General features: G+C 37.9%; 1 protein-coding gene across 1 annotated transcript in view; it reads right to left on the bottom strand.

Moving 5' to 3' along the window:
• Positions 1–23,426, bottom strand: part of LOC306872604 (B-cell CLL/lymphoma 9 protein-like) — a 50,712-nt gene that overhangs the window by 9,356 nt on the left and 17,930 nt on the right. Inside the window, exons 3-5 of the mRNA XM_079421228.1 lie at positions 20,846–20,912; positions 5,768–6,165; positions 1,505–1,839 (exon numbers count right to left, since the gene is read on the bottom strand). Coding sequence (XP_079277354.1) covers positions 1,505–1,839; positions 5,768–6,108 — 676 coding nt within the window. The 5' untranslated portion in view covers positions 6,109–6,165; positions 20,846–20,912. The remainder of the gene's footprint in view (positions 1–1,504; positions 1,840–5,767; positions 6,166–20,845; positions 20,913–23,426) is intronic.

Here is a 23,426-nt window from a genome sequence, read left to right on the forward strand (position 1 = left end):
AACAAGCCATTTCGGACTTAAACATCAACATTTAAAACTAACATTTAAATATAGACTGACAGACTTTAATGCTGCACCTCAAGAATTACCAATTAAAAAAATTAAATGGGGGGGGGGGGAAAGCTGGTTTAAAAAATAGAATCTGAAACGAAAACAAAAGAACAAAAAAATAAAAATTGAGCGTCACACTGAAATATGTTTATGCAGAGGCATTAACAACCAGCAGGGGTCCTTCACACTGTCAGGAACACCAACCTTAAAAAGGGGGAGAAGAGGAAAAGAAAAAAATAACAGCAAGGTGGCTCCCCCTCACTCAGCAAACCAAATGGTTTGTTCCCTGGCGTTCCTAAACCAGGTCTATCCTGTGATGCGGCCACTAGAAAACGTACAGGGGTATGAATGTCTTCATGCACCACTATAGCCCTCAGTGCAACCCTGCCAAATGAACAAACGCATACATGACAAGAAAACCAGCGAAAATGTGTGGCCCTTGGGATAAGGTGCCTGTTAGCATCATGGGTCATTTAAAGGTCATTGGCAATGGAGCTTTGCCATATTCTATATATGGACAGAAAACAGAATGTGCATCCAGAAGCATATGAAAATGATAGCCCAGCACTACATTACAGCATAAAAAGACCCTTATTAAACAATTCAAAACAAAAGAACCAGGACATTAATGGGTCATTCTCTGGACATCGTGGTATGCCTGTTCCCATTACAAACTTCAAAGTTTACAGTCAAGTGTGCAATTCAGAAATTTTAAAATAATATTATTAGCCATTATAAATAAGTTATTACTATTGCCAATGTCACAATTCTGCACCTTTCTATTTATATTTCTAACATTAATTTTGCATAGCATCTTATTGAATGTTGCATCTTTGACCATCATGTAATATAAAAAAAAAGAAAAAAAAAAAGAAAAGAAACAGAAGGCCATCTTGCATTCTTAATCAGTGTTTCATCACGTTTGCTTGGATTTTCCCCATCAAGCAAAATGCATAATTATCAAGTTTATTAATTTTTCCTCTATGTGATGTAAATTCATCCAATTATAATGTGTGATTTATTACAAGGCATTTATTATTATTATTATTTTTTTTTTTAAATGAATGAATGAAACAAAAGGGGGGGGGGGGGGGGGGGGGGGGGGAGTTTAAGCAAAAAACGCTCCGTTTCCTGAGAATGGACCTAATGCACAAAACTGACGTCCATTCAATGTCAAAGCAAGGTGGTAATAGTATCACTCTGTGCCACAGGAAGATCATAATATTGAGAGATACAAAAATAACTGCACATCATGCCACCGCTCAATATAATTACCTGACCAATATAGTAATGCAAGATACTGGAGATGCTTAAAACCACACTAGATGTCATCTAAAACCATAGTGGTAAATTATACCTTTAATGAATGATACATTATGAATGCAAGAGCTTTGAATCAGCTTCATAATTCAAAATGCATGTGAAAAACTCTCAAAATCACATTTTATTTTACCTTTCTGGTCCCCTTCATTGTTTGGCGTTCCTGTATCCCTTTGCTCAAATGACTCCACTGAAGTGCTCCTCTCTCTTTTAATCTTGCCTTTTGCCCCATTGCCTGAACTCAGGCCTTGTCCATTTTTGAGTCCCATACTCCCTATGGGGCCTTGGGGACCTTTGGGTGTGTGGCTTCCACTCAGTGACTTGGGGTCACAAGGAGACGGCTGTGATTGGCTGCCAGCGCCCCCTTGCTTTCCCTGGTTGGGCAGTTTGGAGTCCATTTGTGCGGCGCTGGAGGGGGACATCACGGGTGGCGACCTCACCATGGCCTCCTGCTTGGATTTCGGACTGCTGAGAAAAGTGAAAGAAAAAATGGGTGAGATTGACCCAGGGCACACAGTTTGGACGGTCAAGATCAATCATTTCAGCCTTTAAAAAAAAAAAAAAAAAAAAAAAAAAAAAACTGGCACTGCTGAACAAAGACAAAAATTGACATCTAAATATTTTTCAAATCAAACAGTTATTTAATATAAAAAATTGTTAACAATATTCAAATTCGAGAGAGTTTGGGGCCTATTAATGTAATTTGTCTTAACACTACATCTTGCATTTGTTTATTATGTATCATGGTGTTATGCGTTTAAGTGTTACAAGCTTTAATTTGTAATTTTCTGTGATAATTTGAGCATTAGTATTGCACACTGTGCTGAAAATGTTTTAGGCTTTTTAATATTTCTTAAATATTTAACAAAAATGAACACTACCGTTTCAAAGGTTTTGGGTCGGTATGATTTTTATCAGTACTTTTGAAATAAGTCTCTTATGCTCACTAAAGTTAATTTATTTGATGAAAAAAAGCAAAAACAGTAATATTGCAAAATATTACATTTAAACTATATTTAATACATAAATTTAAAATGTAATTTATTCCTATGATGCAAAGCTAAATTTTTTGCATCTTTACTCCAGTCTTCAGTGTCACATGATCCTTTAGAAATCATTCTAATATGCCGATTTGGTGCTTATGACTCATTATTTTTAATAATCACCAACAGCTTGTGCTGCCTAATATTTTTGTGGAAACCCTGATACATTTTTTTAGGATTTCAGTAACAAATATTTCCGAAAAAAATATTCACGGTCAAGTGCATCAATTAAATGCAACCTTGCTGAATAAAATTTATTTCTTTAAAAACAATAAATATTCTGCAAGGTTGCTATTTATTTGTTTTTATTGCATATTTTGAATTATACATTTATAACCGTTACAGCAAGACTGTATCCCATTCATAATATCTTTAAGCCAAAACATTTATTTACTCAATAGTTCCAACGTTTCTGCCATTTCCACTTTGTCTGTGGAAAACCAGCAGAATCCTATTAACTTCCCTTTCTTTGGTAAAGAATTCCACTTAGGCCAGAATGAAAAAGTGGAGACGACTGAGTCATATCTTAGCAGCTGACTGATCAATTGCAGCCACCACACCCTGAAAACATGCCATTCGATAATAGGAGGGCAATCTTGACGTGTACCGGTGACGCAATTACAGTACTCTCAGCGACCTTCTGTCCTAGCCTGTTCTTTGTTGACCGACTGCCAGGTTAATATTTAATCAAAACTCGTCAAACCAGATCTCCCGCAAGCTAGCCTCCATCCATAGCCAAAGAAATGGGTCCACAGCGCCTGGTTACCAGGGAAACCAGTTACACGCCAACGGTAATGGCAAGTCATTGTTGGACACCTTTGAGTTTGGCAGTAAAACTTATATTCTTGTCCATTTTGCCTCCATATTAGATCCTAATGTCTGCCTGAAAGCACAAACTGCTTTCCAAAAGTGAGGTACCGGTTTCACAGGCCATGGCCATGTTTCAGAGCTCTGCGCACAATGCAAAATTATTTTCAGTATTCAGAGAAAATCCAAACGCTTTGGACAGCAGCTGCAAACACATACAGAATGGGTTGTGATTAGGCTATGGGCCATAGCGTTCACTGAAGGACTCCCAGGAGCCCCGCTGCCGACTCCTTAACCAATTCCAGATCTGTGAATCAGCAAGAGCAGCCATTTTGGAACCAACGTCCAGCAGGGCGGGATGTATATGCTCTGGCTGAGCTGAAGTGGGTCAGTTTCTCAAATGCTCAATGAGGTTCTGGAAGCTTTCCATGTCCAGCGCTGCCTTTAGGGCACAGTTTGCCTTGCACTTGTGCCGCAGTTACTTCAGCTCGCACTGGTTTCCTGTCTATAAGAGACAGCTCAATGGCCATAAGTGGGGGTGGGAATTGTGAGTAAGTGGGCAGCAAATGAGTCGCTGGTGTGGTGCATCTCCATTAGGCAGAAATTAAAACAACTACTCCTCATACACTTAAGAACGGTTTAATATAAGATAGTGGTGAATTAATAGTATCCGCAATTGTGTCTGACTGCATTAAAACAGTTTAAGGCATTTTACCCAGGGAAATAAAACTAAGGATGAAACAAAAACCAATTTCGATAATTTATTAAAATTAGGGATTATGAAATACTACATATTTTCCAAAATCAGTAGACTATGACATCCGAGAGCTTTCTGACCCTGCATAGACATCAATGCAACGGACACGTTCAAGGCCCAGAAAGGTAGTAAGGGCTTCGTTAAAATTAGGCTCGTCACGATAACATTTTATTGTGTGATATATTGCCCCAGAAATAATTGCGATAAGCGATATTATTGTCATTTTAAGACCATTTTATGCCACTGAATATATAATCATAATATAATGGCTTAATAATGCAAAAAGGCCTACACACTTTCAAATGACAACAAACTTTTAATTCTGAATCAAAATATTAGATACGTAAAAAACATGAATAAATTGAAAAATTAAGATTTTCTAACAAAAGTGCAATGTAACATTTAGAAAAAAGAAAAAGGCACAAAGAACTTGTATGGAGATTTTTCCATCAACAGATTTTTCCCTGACATTCCTTTCTCTGTAAATTAAGGGTGCACAATACTGCTGAAAAACACAATCCCTGCCCGTTTGCACAAAGGCAGAGACCCCTAAACAAAGCCATAACTGCAGAAGACAGTTTTAAATTTGAACTAGCACCTCATGACTACACCACGTTATGCAGAAGCTGCAAAAGACACAGGCGCAAGTGGAATGCAAAAAACACGGTGACATTAATTTTTATGTAAATAATGGCCAATATATCGCTTCACCAAAAATTATTGAGGTCATGTACATATATTGTGCAATAAGTCGATATATTGATTATTGCGACAGACCTAGTTAAAATAGCCCATGTGACATCAGTGGTTCAAATGTAATGTTATGAAGATATAATAATACTTTTTGTAGTTATTTCTGTTTTCTTTGCGCACAAAAAGTAATCTCATAACTTCATAACATTAGATTTGAACCACTGATGTCACATGGACTATTTTAACGATGTCCTTATTAAGTTTCTGGGCCTTGAACGTGTCAGTTGCATTGCTGTCTATGGAGGGTCAGAGAGCTCTCAGATTTCAACAAAAATATCTTAATTTGTGTTCCAAAGATGAACAAAGGTCTTATGGGTTTGAAACGACATGAGGGTGAGTGATTAATGACAGAATTTTCATATTTGGGTGAGCTAACCCTTTAAATGAAAATCACATAAAAATGCTAAATATTGCTTCCATTATTTAAAATTAATGTTAATCCACATCTGTCCATATTCACCTCTATACAATTTTTGCATGCCACACTGAACAAACCAAACTATTTTTGTTATTAATTTCAGCATTTTGTTATTGTATTGCTAGATACATTATTGTTGAAAAGTTTGGGGTCGGTAAGATATTTTTTTTTTTTTAACTTCTGAAAAAAGTTGGTTTATATTTACAAATGAAACTCATTCATGTGATGGCAAAGCTGAATTTTCAGCATCATTACTCCAGTCTTCAGAGTCACGATCCTTCAGAAATCATTCTAAGATGATGATTTACTGCTCAAGATACATTTCTAATTACTACCAATGTTGAAAACAGCTGCTTAATATTTTTATAGAAACCAAGATACCTTTTTATATGATTTTTTAAGAATAGCTTAAAAGAAGAGCCTTTATGTGAAACAAATCTTTTGTAACATTATGAATGTTTTTACAGTCACTTTTGCTTAATTTAATGCATCCTTGCTGAATAAAAATATAAACTACTTTCAAACTGTAGCGCATGTATATAGGCTATATATGACATTACAAAACTAATAAAACTTTGGTTTCAAGGAATAGTTCGTACACATGTACAGTTCTCTCACCTCTGAGTGTTAGCCGATGGAGAGTTCCTCACTTTGGGGTTGCTGGAATGCATTGACGTCAGTCCCAGTGCGACAGAGGCAGGAGCAGTAGAGTGCTGGTGGGGACTGGGTGTGTGTGTGTGGGAGTGTGTATGTGTAGAGGTGGGCGTAGCTTTGGCCCGGGTGCTCCGGGGCCCGGTATTGGGGGTTGCGACAGGGCTGCTGCAGTCCTGGCCCTCCTCTTGCCGTTCTTTGGCCCTCTCCTTCCTGCCCGAAGCGTTTCCTGTGGTTCCGGTAGCTGCGGTGGTTGCCGTGGCTGTGGCTGCTGCTGCTGCTGGTCTCTCCTCCTGCACCTCCAGCATTCTCTGTGTGGGCTTGTCTGGAGTCTCCCCGAGGAGCCCTCACAGCCCCTGGCCACACTAAACACAAACAAACAAGCAAAGAACACTTAGTTTAGTCAGATCTTTTAATTTTTTTTAAATTAAGTCTATTATGCTCACCAAGGCTCCATTTATTCAATTAGAAGATACAGTAATATTGTGAAATATTACATTTTAAAAACAGTTTTCTATTTGAATATATTTTAAAACGTAATTTATTCTTGTGATGCAAAGCTGAATTTTCAGCATCATTACTCCCATCTTCAGTGTCACATGATCCTTCAGAAATCATTCTAATATGCTAATTTGCGGTTCAAGAAACATTTGTTGTTATTTGTATGCAAACAGTGCTGCATTTTTTTCTCAGGATTTTTTAAAAAGAATAAAAAGTTCAAAGGAACAGCATTTATTTTAAATGTAAATCAACATTATAAAATGTCTTTATGATCAATTTTATGTATCCTTGCTGAATAAAAAAAATTCTAATTTCTTGCAAATAAGTAGGTAAACTGCAGTGCATAATAAAGTCTATTTTTCTCCTTGCATTGCCACACCTACATTAGCTCTGAAGTAACTAACGCCAAGTCACATGTTTACTTGTTTGTCCACCTGTGCAGACACGTTCCATAACTGTCTGAATAACCTGAGGTGGCTATGAACATCCACACCAAGTTACAACACCATGAAAACCAAGCAACATTACTAACACATCCAAGTCAAATTACTCAAAAAAAAAAAAAAATACCAGTCATGCCAAGAATATAAGCAAATTTCAAGTCACTGCATATTCTCCAAAACACTGAAGTTTAAGGTGAGAAAATGTGGAGCTGTGAATCTGCCAGGCAGTGGCCATCATCCAAAACTCAATGAAGAGTCAGACTGAAGGCCACCAAAAGAACGATTTGTTGAAAACAAGTGGTCGTGTAACATCTCGGATGGAGGCGTGTGATAGACTGAAAACAGTTTGCTGGTAGATTTTGTTGTCTGCAAAAGAACATCATGCTGAGGACACAGTTAAAGCGAGGAGAACCATCATGCAAGGCTCTGTAATAGGACCGGAAAAGTTAGAAATCCAAGCATGAACTGGATGGAACCAAGTGTGGAAAATTTAAGTGTTCAAATAACCAACTGGACAATACCTTGAAACATTCAGCAAAAGTCAGTCTTGTGACGTACTTGGATTTGAAATACTTTTGACTTGCTAATCCTGGTCCGAACCTTTGCGCTTTCCAATTGATATAATTTTCTCCCTCACTGCTCTCAAACTAGGATGAATATTCACCTTTTTGCATGAAAGATACATAGTACATAATAAATTGTTAAAAAGTTTGAGGTAATCCTCAACAAGGGTTAAGGTTATGTTTAGTAGCTGGTTATTACCCAATTACTGCAGCTGCTATAACAAGTACATAGTATGTACAGTGGGGCAAATAAGTATTTGATACACTGCCGATTTTTCAAGTTTTCCCACTAACAAAGAATGGAGAGATCTGTAATTTTCATCATAGGTACACCTCAACTGTGAGAGACCGAATATTTAAAAAAAATCCAGAAAATCACATCGTATGATTTTTGAATAATTAATTTCCATTTTATTGCATGAAATAAGTATTTGATCACCTACCAACCAGCAAGAATTCTGGCTCTCACAGACCTGTTAGTTTGTCTTTAAGACGACCTCCTATCCTCCACTCATTACCTGTGTTAATTGCACCTATTTGAATTTGTTACCTGTATAAAAGACACCTGTTCACACACTCAATCAATCAGACTCCAACCTCTCCACTATGGGCAAGACCAAAGACCTGTCTAAGGACACTAGGGACAAAATTGTAGACCTGCACAAGGCTGAGATGGGCTACAGGACAATAGGCAAACAGCTTGGTGAGAAGGCAACAACTGTTGGCGCAATTATTAGAAAATAGAAGAAATTCAAGATGACTGTCAATCTCCCTCGGACTGGGGCTCCATGCAAGATCTTGCCTCGTGGAGTATCAATGATCCTGAGAAAGGTGAGGGATCAGCCTAGAACTACACGGGAGGTCCTGGTCAATGACCTGAAGAGAGCTGGGACCACAGTCTCAACGGTTACCATTAGTAACACACTACACCTTCATGGATTAAAATCCTGCAGCGCGTGCAAGGTCCCCCTGCTCAAGCCAGCACACGTCCAGGCCCGTCTGAAGTTTGCCAAAGACCATCTGGATGATCCAGAGGAGGCATGGGAGAAGGTCATGTGGTCAGATGAGACCAAAATATAACTTAGGTATAAACCCCACTCACCATGTTTGGAGGAAGAAGGATGAGTACAATCCCAAGAACACCATCCCAACCGTGAAGCATAGGGGTGGAAACATCATGCTTTGGGGGTGCTTTTCTGTAAAGGGGACAGGACGACTGCACCGTATTGAGGGGAGTATGGATGGGTCCATATATCGTGAGATTTTGGGCAACAACCTCCTTCCCTCGGTAAGAGCATTGAAGATGGGTCGTGGCTGGGTCTTCCAGCATGACAATGACCCCAAACACACAGCAAGGGCAACTAAGGAGTGGCACTGTAAGAAGCATTTCATGGTCCTGGAGTGGCCTAGCCAGTCTCCAGACCTGAACCCAGTAGAAAATCTATGGAGGGAGCTGAAACTCCGTGTTGCCCAGCGACAGCCCCAAAACCTGAAAGATCTGGAGAAGACCTGTATGGAGGAGTGGGCCAAGATCCCTGCTGCAGTGTGTGCAAACCTGGTCAAGAACTACAGGAAACGTCTGACCTCTGTAATTGTAAACAAAGGTTTCTGTACCAAATATTAAGTTCTATTTTTCTATTGTATCAAATACTTATTGTATGATTTTTGAATAATTAATTTCCATTTTATTGCATGAAATGTGATTTTCTGGATTTTTTTTTTATATTCTGTCTCTCACAGTTGAGGTGTACCTACGATGAAAATTACAGATCTCTCCATTCTTTGTAAATGGGAAAACTTGAAAAATCGGCAGTGTATCAAATACTTATTTGCCCCACTGTACATGCGGAATGAACTGTAAAAGAAAGTGCTACCAAGAAATCTTGTGAGACCATATAAGTTTATTTACTATTTCAAATGAATGCTTTTCTTTTGAACTTTAGTAATAAAAAAAAAAAAAAAAAAAAAAAAGAAAAAAATGTTTTGCGCAAAAATATTAAGCAGCACAACAGTTTTCATCATTGATAATAAGAAATGTTTCTTAAGCAGAAAATCAGCATATCAGAATGATTTCTGAAAGATCATGTGACACTGAAGACTGGAGTAATCATGCAAAAAAAATCTGCTTTGCATCACAGGAATAAATCGCATTTGAAAATATATTCAAATACAAAACAGTTATTGTATCTCAGTATTACTATTTACAATTTTTTCTGAATTTTTGATCAAATAAATGCAGACTTGGTGAGCATAAGAGACTTTTTCCAAAAACCCTTGCCAGCCCCAAACCTTTGAACGGTACTGTATGATTACCAAAGCCCAAATCTGATGTTAAATCTGACAGTAAATCATAAATGTAAAAGAAATTCAGATTACAAGTGTAGAAAGAGACAGAAAGCAAGCACAAGCAGCACATAATATGTACCACCTTGTAACCCAGATCTCTCTAACAGAAACAGCTGTGGTTGAGTCGACAAATCAACTGATAAGTGACTAGAATTCTTTACACTCGACTGAAATGTACAAAAATCACAGGAGTGGGAATGATTAAGTTTGTCTTTCAGGGTGTGCTAGTTCTTCTGTGTGGAAATGAGATTGTATTAACATGTAGGGGGATTCTGTCTTTATGTAAAATCTAGCTTTCATAAAATACGAGAACCCTCACAAAAAGCTGCAGTGTCAGACTGCGTTGTCATCCAGAAAATATTCAGGACAGCTTCCAAAACACTCAAATGATGCAAGTATCTCGCGTACTCCCTCCCAGCCTAACAGTGAGCACTGAAAGACAGTGCTAACTCGACACCAAGACTCCATTTTGGGGATTTAAGATAATTGTACACTAAACCCATAAACACTTTCATAAAGTGTTTCAGAAAAAAAGGGCTGAAAAGAAATCATATTCAAATGATTAACTCTTATTTAGATCACATGAATTCAGGTAAACTACACAATGTTTCAAAGTGTATTATACTACTTTCAAACACGCCATCTAAACCCAAATGCGCTAAACTTAAAAACGTAAAACATCAAAGCATATTGCTCACATATTGCAAGTAAAAATTAGGCATGTGAAAAATTATTTGGCCAAACGGGATTATAATAATATTAGCAGAATAAAAATTCAAATTCAACTAACGACGCAAATTGTGTTTCACACTGATTTGGAGCTTTTCATTGCTTTCCATTCATGTCAACAAAGAATAGTGCAAGTACATATCTAACAGTCAACGCATGTTACTGACTAAATAAAATTATTATAAATGTGTTAACACGCGTTTATTCTGAAGTAATCAGTCTGATTTGGTTTAGTTTCACCTGTCAGGTTACCTAGATTTATTTACAATGCACAATAAATCAAACACACTACTCTAAAATTTGGGGTGGATTTTTTTAATATGGAATATTTTTGTAAAGGAAGATTTTAATACATTTTTATAGAAGATATTCATTTAAAATCCATTTTTAATTAAATCTCTTATGCGGACCATATTTGAGTAAAAATGCAATAAAAAGTGTAATATTGTGAAATATTATTAGAGTTTAAAATACCTTTTCTATGTAAACATTTTAAAATGTAATTTATTCCTGTGATGCTAAAATGAATTTTTAGAATCATTTCTCCAGTCTTCAGTCTCACATGATCCTTGAGAAATCAATACGCTGATTTGCTGCTCAAGACACATTTCTTATTATCAATATTGAAAACAGTTGTGTTGCTTCATATTTTGGTGGAAACTTATTTTATTTTCAGGATTTCTTGAGGAATTTAAAAAGTTCAAAACAAAAACATTTAAAATAGAAATTGTAACATTATAACTGTTTTTGTAACTTTTGTTCAATTAATTAATCCTTGAACAAAACGATTAATTTCTTTCTAAAAAAAAAAAAAAAAAAAAAAAAAAAAAAAAAATTGTACCAAACTCAAACTTTTGAATGGTAGCATATCGGTTTAATATCACAAAAAAGTAAAAAGGAAGCACATAGAGAGAAACGAGCACATCAACTGAAGCAGCCATTTCATTTTTTGTCATTTAAAGCGTGGTTTCCTTCCATGGCCCCTCTCTCTCCTCCTGAACCCACACTTACATACTGACATTCTCAGATTTCAGCGTTCGCCGTGTGAGAGGCTGGTGCGCTGCTCCGGTGCCGAGCTCTAATGGCGTACAACGGCAGCAGCATGGCCGTCAAGCCTTCTCCAGCCCTCCACAGATATTTCTCTTCATGCACACACACCCACAAACACCGTTGCCAAGGAAACCCCAACTGACAGGCCCTGGATCTACAGCAGCCTCAAAAACATACCCGTACCCACCAATCTGCGCCAACATTTACAATGTATATGCACTTAAAGCTATATGTACATTTCCAATGGAATCCCAAAGCATTCCAATGGAATTTTTTTAAAGCAGAGCTTTTTCTTTGAAACATGCGTTGATGCATTTCGAAAAATTCTAAATGACGTGTGTCTATTTTCATCTCGTGTTGACTTGAAAACAAAATAAACAAAAATAAGTTAACATCCGATTCTGAGTCTAAGAAGCCTGGAACGAGTCTTGAAATTATGAAGCTATAAAAAGAGAGAGAAAAAGAACGCACATGCATTCAAGCTCAGACATTTCCACTTCCTTCTCAGAAATGGACAAACATTGAACGCTCTTACACTTCCTGTCCAGTCTTGAACGAGTGGGAACAAGAAAAATGTGAAAACAGTAGCCAGTGTGACAAGATATCCAGTGAAATCTGGGACAGACTGAAGAAATAAATACATATTAATACACCAATTTAAATTAATATGAAATATCAAATAACTATGAAAAACAACTGCAACAATGCAGGCTGGGAATATTCAAAACAAAAAACTTTGAAAAAAAAATGGAAAATTTTCATTCTTTCAATAAATGAAAGCAAAAAGTACCTACATACATCTTTTTCTATGTATTATAATTAGTAGGGCCCTATTCCGCAATGCAGAAAATGCAGACGGAATCGCAGAATCCAGTCATAAAAACGGAATTTACAGTTCAAAGCGGAATGTGACGGAATTTGTCAAAGTTTGGATGAATTAATCAAAAGTAGGTAATTACACTTAAAGGTCCCATGACATGCTGTTTTTTGGATGCTTTTATATAGGCCTAAGTGGTCCCTAGTACTGTATCTGAAGTCTCGTTCCCGAAATTCAGCCTTGGTGCAGAATTTCAGCCACTATGAGCCAGTCCCACAATGAGCTTTCCTTAGGATGTGCCATTTCTGTGTCTGTAGCTTTAAATGCTAATGAGGAGGAGAGAGGCGGGGCAAGATGGAGGGTGGGTGTGTGGGTACCATGCGCTAATGTTGACAGTGGATGTATCGCAATGGCTCATAGACATGCAGTCGTTCAAGCTTTTCAGTTTGACCCAGAATCTGATCCGGATGGAGAAGCACCAGATGAAGAAGTTGCAACTCAGCGGCTACAGCAGGACGTCTCCGAATGCTTAGTTTAAAATATTGTGTCTGGATACGGTCAGTGTTTCCCACACATAGACTTCACCTTTGAGAACCATTTTCTCAAAGGCTAAGCAGGATACCCAGGGTTCAGTTTACACCCATCACCATTTCTAGCAACTGGGGGACCATAGGCAGGCTAGGGGAACTCAAATTAATGTTAAAAAAACTCAAGTGAAATTTTCATGCCATGGGACCTTTAAATCAAATCGCGATATGGACTAGTATCTGTAAAAATTAAGCCGCAAAAGTCGATTTAAATATGAATCACGGCAACCCGTCAAAATAAAAGTTCAGTTTAACTTAAGGACATTGTGCAGAAATAGGCTATATTACTATTATTTAGTAGAATGTACGTAATACTACTACTACTGTTGAAAAATAATAGAACTTTATTTTAATAATCACAAAATATTGAAATTTTAATAGTAAATCCCCTTTATTTGACAAATTTAAATGTTTAACTTTCATTAATTAAAATAAATTAAATCAATGTTTTATGCCTTCATCTGATAACCAGTAAAATTTAAATACACAACACAGAATTTCTGAGGGGGAAAAACATTTCATAAGGCTACTGTAAGAATAAATAAAATTGTTTGTATGCATTCAAATAATCAGACATGCTAAAAACACAGAATTTGATAACAATAAAACATAAGGTGAGAAAAAAAAACATTTCATACAGCCCTAAACATGTCATTTTTGTTACACATTTAATAAATTAATGTTAAATTGTATAAGTTTCATGATTTTAATTAATTAGACATGCTTTTTGATTAATACAATTTAATTTGACCATTAAAAAGGAGTCCAGAAAAATTAAAACGGAAAACAGAATTTAGTAAATAAAAATAAACTAAATTAAATTGAAAAATTAAATAAAAAGTACCTAGATATTCTTTTCTATGTATTATTGGTCAACATATGCTATATTGTCAAAAGGCTGGAAAAAGAAGAAAGGGGAGAGAGGGAGAGAGAGAGAGAAATAAAGATGCTTGCTTCTACTAGCTTCACAAGTGGATCAAGCCTTCACTGTGCATTTCCACAATCCATTACCTCCAAACTGGCGCAGCAGTATCAAGGTGTTTGGGATGCGGCCGGCCGTCGGTACCGCTACGGGCATCATCAGGAACGCAAACAGGCAAATAGAAAAATAGCAGGAGGTGTGTGGTGCACACAGACAGCCACGCTGGACGCCACAGAGCCGTGAGGCTTAAATGACTATATGCACTGTGTAATGGGCTGTTTACGGCAGAGGTCCTGCCACCCTTATTCAGTTAAAGCAAAGCTTCCTAAACTCCATTTCCATTTTGCATGGCTCCAGGGCTGTATACTCCCACTTATAAATCATAAAGAGAGTGTGCATGTGTGTAGGAGACGTGTGGGCCCAAACACACACGCGTGCGGCATCATGGTGAAAAGGATTTCTCATATTTTTCCTCACACAGACAAAAAGAACTGCTATAACCTTGAAAGCCATTGCCTTTGGGTGGAAAAAATAAATAAACACATACACGCACTTAAGTTGTCGTTTAATGCGAGCTGTGGTTTTCCGTACCCAAATCCTAGTCTTTACCAATAAAGACAGCGTATGAAAATGGTATTATATTGCTATTAGACCTAGCTTCTGTTAATACAATAAAGACAGCTAGCATGATTTATGGCTGGATATAGCAGCCAGAACAAACAGTCGACATAAAATCCATCAATCTGAACCGCTCAGAGTTAGATGGTTACACAAATGTCTTCATTCCTTATAAAAAAACAGGCCAGACATATGCATATAGGATTTATAATGCACAAATAATCGATAGGAAACGAGTCTAAACTGACCATCTGCTTTGGCCGAGTGCCTACAGTGACAAAGACACAAACAAGCAGATCTGCCTGTCAATTGTAGATTATAAAACAACTGCAGGTCCGTCGCAGACCGACTAGGCATCCAGACACTCAATGCATTCGGCGGATGCTCTTACATAAAACAACTAGCAGTGCATTCAATCTATACACTGGGTTGCTTGAATTGAACTCATGACTTTTGCATTGCTAGCACCGGACTTGAGCTACACGAATGGGTCTTCATGTATAGATGCTTCTCAGACAAACCAGTAAACATATAGTAGTGTGCTTAAAGGCAAACAAGGCAAATACATAACTTTCCCGCTGTGCATGCTGAGATATGTGTCCAGTGATGTGTCCACACTGAAAGCATGCAACAAAAATCAGCAGGCAAATTTGATGTGCATTATATGGGCTAAACTATGTGACCAACAAAATGTCCCCGTTATAAGCAGTGATGGCAGTAATCGAACTGTGTTATTGTAAAAGGGATAGTTCACCCAAAAATGACCAAACAGTTGACGGTAACCACGGACTTCAATAGTATGGAAAAAGAATTATTCTACAAGTCAATGGTTGTTTGTTTACCAACATTCTTTCTACCAAAATCTCGTTTTGTGTTCAACGGAAAAAAGAAACTCATGCAGGTTTGCAACAACTTGAAGGTGAATAAATGAAGACATTAATTTTAATTTTTGAGGGAACTCTCTCTCAACTAAAACTATTAAAATGTGTTTTTGTTTATTAAAATAAAGCTGAATTAAAATTAAACAAATGTTAGATTAAAAACCTGAACTTGAATGAAAATTAGAAGCGTTGCATTGGCAACTAACTGAAATAAAACGCTGAAGTACTAAAATGACTAAAACTGAATTTAAAATAAAAAGTAATTAAATAAACAATTAATTAAATCTGAAAATATAAAAATGCTAATTCAAAATATTAATAAATACTATAAAAGTTCATAATGTTTGAATAACACAGCCTAGTATTAGTAAAATTGAAATTTATAAATAAAAACAATTATTGAAAAGCAATAAAAATGGCACTACAACAAACGAAAAATAAACAAAAAAAATGAAAAGTGACTAAATTACTGACTGAACTGCTATAAATACTAAAACGAAATTTGAGAACAATTTAAAAAATAAATAGTTTATAAATAACACTAAATAAAAATAGCAACACTAAATGTAACTACATTTCTCAGAAGCATTATAGTAGCTCAGCTTCAGCTTTGGTGTGTTTTAACCACATTAAGTGTGCTTTTACACTAGCACTTTTGGTTCGCACCCGGATTCGATTTACGTCAGAGTTCGGTTCGTTTGGATGATGTGAAAACTGTCTTCCGACCTCGGGTGCGCACCCACAAACCGTACCAGAGTCCACTTAATAAGGGTGGCCTGGGGTACGGGTCGCTGCTGATGTGAATGCAATCGTACCAAATCGCGGAAGTGAACCGCTATTAATGCAGTATTATTTGATAAAAATGCATGTTTGTGTGCGTTTTTGAGCGTGACTTACGCGCTGCAAGCACATTTCTGTTCGCTTTCAGCGTTCTTTAGAGCATTTGCGGTACATTCATAAGACAGACGTAAGGGCTTTATGCACTGAAACTTTGTAAACAAAACGAACGGTTCAAAAACGTAAATATATAAAAGTGCAGAGAGCAATGTTATGCATTTTGCTGCCTTCTCCTGCGCCATCATTACCAAGCAACGGGGTAAACAGCTACGGGCTTGATGCAAACGAACCGCGGTTCGGACCCAAACTAAATAATATGAATGCAGTCCAGTGGGGGCAGCGGGAGGGGAGGGGCAATCGAACTCTGGTTCGGACCAGGTAATCGAACCAAGTGTGAAGTATAGCTTGCCACACTGGTTCACACTCTGATCAACACAGACACTCAAAAGTTGAACAGACAGGGTTTATCACATCATGCCTTGTTATGAAACGGTTTTACACCAAAGAGATGCTGCGGAGACTGGTTCACCATAAACACTTAACACAGCACACTTATGAACTGGTAAGTGACTTCACGTAATTAGTCTATTTATCAGCTAGAAGGACTCTGTCCTGCACCTGCAGACTTTTCTTCTAGCAGAGATCTGCTCTAACACACCTGACTGTAATTTATAAGTGAACCAAAGACCCTGATTAGCTCCTTCAGGTGCGCGTTTAATTACAGCCGCAGCTCAAGACTGCAGGAAGGCAGATCTCCAGCAGCAGGACAGAGCACCTCTGATCTACTCTATGCACAACATAACACCTATATTTTAAGAATTTAATTATGCTTAATAAAAACTAAGGTGAATTATATGCACAAGTAGGGATGTCAAAAGTACTGGCATCTGGGTAACACGCTGATACAAAAAAAAAAAAAAAAAATCTACAATATCTTTAGAAGACAGAAAACATAGATAGGTAACTTTGAATAATTGAATAAATCCACTACAATATAACAAACAAAAGGCAGGACTTATTTTAATTACAGGGTCTTTCTCAGTCAAAACAATCAACATTACATGACCATATTAAATGATTTATAGCTAAATGATTAGAATAGTATTCACTGCATAATTATTAACTATTGCTTGAAGGCTACATTCCATTGGTTTAACAATTATAAAACTAATAAATTCTGCTTTTAAAGAGCAATATGCGTTTAGCATGTTACTTTGAACCATGAATCAAACCAGAATCAAATTTACCCACATATATAATATAAAATAAAATAAAAATAAAATAAATAAAATGCCAAAGACAGATGTAATGGACAACATTCAAGTAATCATGTTTTACAAAGACACCTTGCACTGCTAAAGTAAAGCTGAAGACAATTCAGATCAATCACTTCAAGCTCAGTGCATTCTGGGAGGGAAAAAAAGATTGAGACTGCTGAAATGTGTGCGCCATCAGTCTAACAGAAAAAGGGATTCACTGGTCTAGGGGTCGACCAATTATCGGCCTGGCCGATTATTGGCACCGATATTAAGCATTTTTATGATAATCGTATCGGTCATTTTCAAAACCGATGTGCCGATAAAATTATTTAATTTTGAAAAGCGCTATTTGGCTCGGATGCAGCCTGTTGGAACTCACCACTCTGTGGCCTAGAGCAGTCTCCGCCCATCGCGCATCTGATTTGTTGAGAGTCAGGAGTCTGACCAATCAACGTGGAAGACTAAAGGCACTCTCACACCGAAAACGCTTGCTAACTGGTGCTGCTTCATCACACATCAGTTATCTCTCAAAGGCAGCAGCAGACGTTGCTCAAGTTGCAATAAATTACAATCCACTACACTGAAGTTGTAAAAACCTCAATATTATCTATTTATGGTTTCCGAGATGGGGAAGCGTAGGGGGAAACGCGGAATCCAGTCATATAAATAGCATTTACTGTATAACGCGGAGTCACGGAATTAGTCAAAGTTTGGATGAATTAATCAAAAGTAGGTCAGTACACTTAAATTGACTCACAATATGGACTATCTGTAAACATTAAGCTGCAAAAAGACTATTTAAATATGAATTCTGCATGTTCGGTGTGTCTCTGTATATGTGAATGGCACAGACGCGCGGTTTTGACACACACACGCGGTGTTTTCCGCATCTGCCATGTCACTAAATGAGGACATAAATATATGAACATCATCCCCAGAACTGCTCTGAGAGTTACTTCATGAGCATTTGACTGTTTCCTTTGAGTAAAACGATCGTCATATCATAAATAGGCTATCAATCACACAATACACTATTTCTTACATGTTTTAATTTTAATAGTAAACCCATTTGTTTGCCAAATTTGAGTTTAACTCATTTGATTAAAAGATAAATTAAATTAATGTTTTATGCCTTCATTTGCACTGCACTGTAAATGAAAACTAATGGAAATTACTGTCACATAGGCCAAGATTAAGATACTGTCACATAGGCCAAGATTATGATGACGGAAATTGGGACATTTCAATAGGCTATTGAACCAAGTGAGCCTATAAAAGGCTATTAGTGTTATAGTTTCATTAAAATAGTTGCGGTCTTCTTCGCAACTTCTACAATGGAGCCATGAAGACAATTAAATTATTTACACTTATTATATACATTGCGCTTTTTAAATTAATCAATTGATGTGCATTAGATGATGAATTGAATAGTCCCCTCTTGTAGGTTATGATTTAGTCAACCAAAAATAATTAATGAAGAATTATGAGAGGTTATGCTATTACACATACATTTCTAACATGTAAATTATTGAAGCCAAATACTTACATTTCCCCAAGCTGTTTAGCTTTAGTATTTAGTATTCATAGGCTTAATCATGAAGCATGCAGTGGCCCCACTTTTAACTCTCTCTTGATATATTACCCTTATTGTAGATGGATGCATGGGGGAAGACAAGAGTAAGAAGTGCAACCAACACTAGGGAAGGCCGTTTTTGTCAGAACCTTGTTATTCTTAATTTTGACATTCATTTTAATTTTTACACCAGACATATATATATCGGTTCAATATATTGGTTATCGGTCTACTTGGTCTGTAATAATCGGTATCGGCCCTGAAAAACACATATCGGTCGACCCCTACACTGGTCATAAACCAGCATTATTAGCTCCAAGTAAATTAATTATGGGCACTCAATATATTGAGCTTTATTTCTCTTAAAGACAAAAACTACTTCCACTAAATCTCTTCAGAGCCCAAAAAAATAATTCTGGACAATAATTATTAATTTTTTTTAAGAGGTCCAGAACATTTTTGATGACAACCACTAAGTTTCACAGAGAGTCAGGAGGACTCATCCATTCAAGAGCAACCATCCAAGTTTCTTTAGTGCCCAGATCCTAGGGCTGGGCGATAAAATGAAAACGATAATTATTGCGAAATAATTTTCCTTGCTAAAATAGATATTAACAGTCTGATAAATGTTTAATATAAAATATATACACCAAAAACGGAAGGAAACAGCTCTACTTATTTAAACCGTGGCACACGGACCATTTATTCACTCGGCTCAAAGTTCAAACAGCAGCGCAAGCTCACTAGAGCAGATGCGTTTACTCCCTGATGGGGAGTCTCAGTCGCACGAGCACTAAACAGCACTGTGATCCAGTGTGAAGCATCTAAATTCAGCCAAGAACACAAATGACTCGGTGATTTAAACGAGTTTAAAACAGCGCTGACAAACAGGACAAACACTGTGCGCAACGATACAGTCAGAAGGCTTTTTAATCTACAAATCGCCACCATGGATTTACTACACCATGCTATTGTGACAGAAATGTGGGACATTAATATAAAATTTTATTATATGATTGATATAGACATGTAATAAATGTATTAAAAGGAGTAATCAAATAAAATTATAGTATTTTTTGTGATTAAGCTACAGCATTTGTGCATTTATACTAAACTTATTTAAACAATTGTATTTAGACTCAAGCTACAACTACTGCCAACTCAAGCTACAGTCAAATGTGCAGTAGATACGCGTCAAAGGCAACACAAACCTGCTTCATAATTTGACACAATATCACTCAGAACATGCAGGAAAACATTAAGGAAAAATTATAAAAAATAATAATAAATATATGTATATGTAAATATTTTCATTATTTTTTTTTATATATATATAAAAAATATATGTATATAAAAAAATTATGTTTCATTATATTCTTAAACATTAAGATTTGTACTCATGGAAATTACTAAAGTAGTCAAACATGTTCATTAGAAGGGGGTGACCCACTACTTTAGGCAATATAGTGCATCTTGAAGCAGTCAAGGATGTCAAGTCCAAACTACTGCACATCAACTGTCCTGAACCTATATAATTTTAAATGGTCATTGTAATTTTAATACAACTACTGTTCAAAAGTTAGAATTTTTCTTTAAAGTAACACTTTTATTCAGCAAAGATGGTGTAAACTGATTCAAAGTGACATTGGTTCCAAAGGTCTCTATTATTTCACATAAATGTTTTTTTTTCCATTCATTAAAAAGCCCTGAGAAAAAAAAAAAAAAAAAATACTTTCCACAAAAACACTAAGCAGCACATGTTTTCAACCAAGAAAATCATAAGAAATGTTTCTTGAGCACCAAATCAGGATATTAGAATGATTTCTGAAGGATCATGTCACACTGAATTGTAGTGCATCACACACATAAATACATCGCAGCTGCTGTTTGACATGAATGCATTAACAAAAGGCACTCACCATGTCCCTCTATGTCACGATATAGCTGTGGCCATGACTGCACTGACTGCAACAGAACACCAACGATCTGAGAGAGAAAGACAGAAAATACACATTTATTAAACACACTCTGAGGGCCAATGTAACACTGCCGAGGAAATGCTTTAAATCAAATCAAATCAAATCACTTTTATTGTCACATCACCACAGCACGTGTGCCTTCGTGAGTGAAATTCTTGAGAGCGTGCTCCAGACACTGCAGAAACAATTTACATATAGACAATTTACATATAAACAATTTACATATAGACATTACCATACATACGTACAGACTTATACAGATGACAATGTGTAATATACACATACATATACTCAGTACACATAGTGTACTATTAGACAGACATACAGTTACCGATACACATTATACACAGTATGTAGTACACATTCTACGTTATATACACACAGTAATATGCGAAGATGCAGCAGATTATATATAACCGGATGTGCAAATGTCATGGATGTGCATTGGATGGTATCCAGTGCTGGCAAAAAGATTGTTGTATTTGTGCAGTAGTGTACTGGTAGTCCAGTTTGAACTGTATGGAATTAAAGTGCAGTGCGTGGTATATTGTAAAGTGGGAGTGTGCTGTAGGGTGTATTAGTTTTTACTGTTCATTAGCCTGATAGCCTGAGGAAAAAAGCTATCCCTCAGTCGGCTAGTGCGGGATCGGATGCTGCGGAGACGTCTTCCTGAGGGCAGCAGAGAGAGCAGTCTGTGGGACGGGTGGCTGGAGTCATTGATGATCCTCCGGGCTTTCTTTATACACCGCCTGGTGTAGATGTCCTGGAGGGAGGGAAGCTCACCTCCAACAATGTGACGGGCAGTTCGCACGACCCTTTGCAGAGCTTTGCGGTTGCCAGCAGTGCTGTTTCCAAACCAGGCGGTGATGCAGCCTGTCAGGATGCTCTCCACAGTGCAGGTGTAGAATGATCTGAGGATGCTGGGGCTCATTCCAAACTTCCTCAGCCGTCTCAGGAAGAAGAGGCGTTGGTGTGTCTTCTTCAGCACTGCATCTGTATGAGCGGACCATGTGAGATCCTCAGTGATGTGAACACCGAGGAATTTGAAGCTGTTTACTCGCTCCACAGGTGTCATGTCGATGGTGATGGGTGTGTGTTCTCTGCTCTGTCTCCTGAAATCCACCACCAGCTCCTTGGTCTTGTCGATGTTGAGTGAGAGGTGGTTCTCTTGACACCATTTAGTCAGGGTTCTCACCTCCTCTCTGTAGGCCGTCTCATCGTTGTCAGTGATCAGGCCTATCACCGTTGTGTCGTCAGCAAATTTGACGATGACGTTGGAGCTGTGTGTTGCTGTACAGTCGTGTGTGTACAGGGAGTACAGGAGTGGGCTGAGGACGCAGCCCTGAGGAGCACCAGTGTTGAGGGTCAGCGGGGATGAAGTGTTGTTGCCCATTCTGACCACCTGACATCTGCCTGTCAGGAAGTCCAGGATCCAGCTGCACAGAGATCCGTTTAGTCCCAGAGTCTGGAGCTTCTCAACCAGTGTGGCAGGCACTATGGTATTGAATGCTGAGCTGTAGTCCACAAACAGCATTCTCACATAGGTGTTCTTATTTTCCAGGTGGGAGAGAGCAGTGTGCAGGGTGAAGGCAATAGCGTCGTCTGTGGAACGGTTTCTGCGATATGCAAATTGTAGGGGATCCAGTGAGTCAGGCAGCACAGAGCAGATGTAGTCTCTGATGAGTTTCTCAAAGCATTTGCTGAAGATGGGTGTCAGAGCAATGGGCCTCCAGTCATTCAAGCATGTGATTTTATTTTTCTTTGGTATGGGCACAATGGTGGATTTTTTGAAGCATGCGGGAACCACGGACAGAGAGAGGGAAAGGTTAAAAATGTCTGTGAAAACCCCGGCCAGTTGGAATGCGCATGCTCGGAGCACACGGCCTGGGATGCCATCGGGACCCACAGCCTTGCGGATGTTCACCCGTCGGAAGGATCGGGTTACATCTGCGACAGAAAAGGAAAGTGCGCTCGCCTCTTCTGCTACAGCCGCGGGAGCGCGCTCTGTGTGGGCGGTGTTGTGAGCCTCGAAACGAGCATAAAAGTGATTAAGTTCGTCCGGGACAGAGGCGGCAATGTTCACAGTAGCTGGTTTATTCCCTCTGAAATCTGTAATGTTGTTGATACCCTGCCACATGCTTCTTGCGTTGTTGGATTTGAATTGTTCTTCAACTTTATTTTTATATTGTCGTTTGGCAGCTTTGATTGATTTCCTGAGATCGTAACTGGCTTGTTTGTGATCGTCAGAGTTTCCGGATTTAAAGGCAGATGTCCGCGCTGACAAGGCTGCTCGAACATCGCTGTTAATCCACGGTTTTTGGTTGGGGTAGATGCGGATTGTTTTTGTCGGTACTACATCCTCTACACACTTCCTGATGAAACACGTTACAGTATCTGAGTACGCCTCTATGTCGTCATCAGACGCTGCCCGGAACATGTCCCAGTCCACGTGATCAAAACAGTCCTGTAGTATAGCGTCTGATTGGTCCGACCAGCATTGAATTGTCCTGAGGGCGGGTGC

This window comes from Barbus barbus (genome assembly GCF_936440315.1).
Source record: "Barbus barbus genome assembly, chromosome: 7".
Lineage (NCBI taxonomy): Eukaryota > Metazoa > Chordata > Actinopteri > Cypriniformes > Cyprinidae > Barbus > Barbus barbus.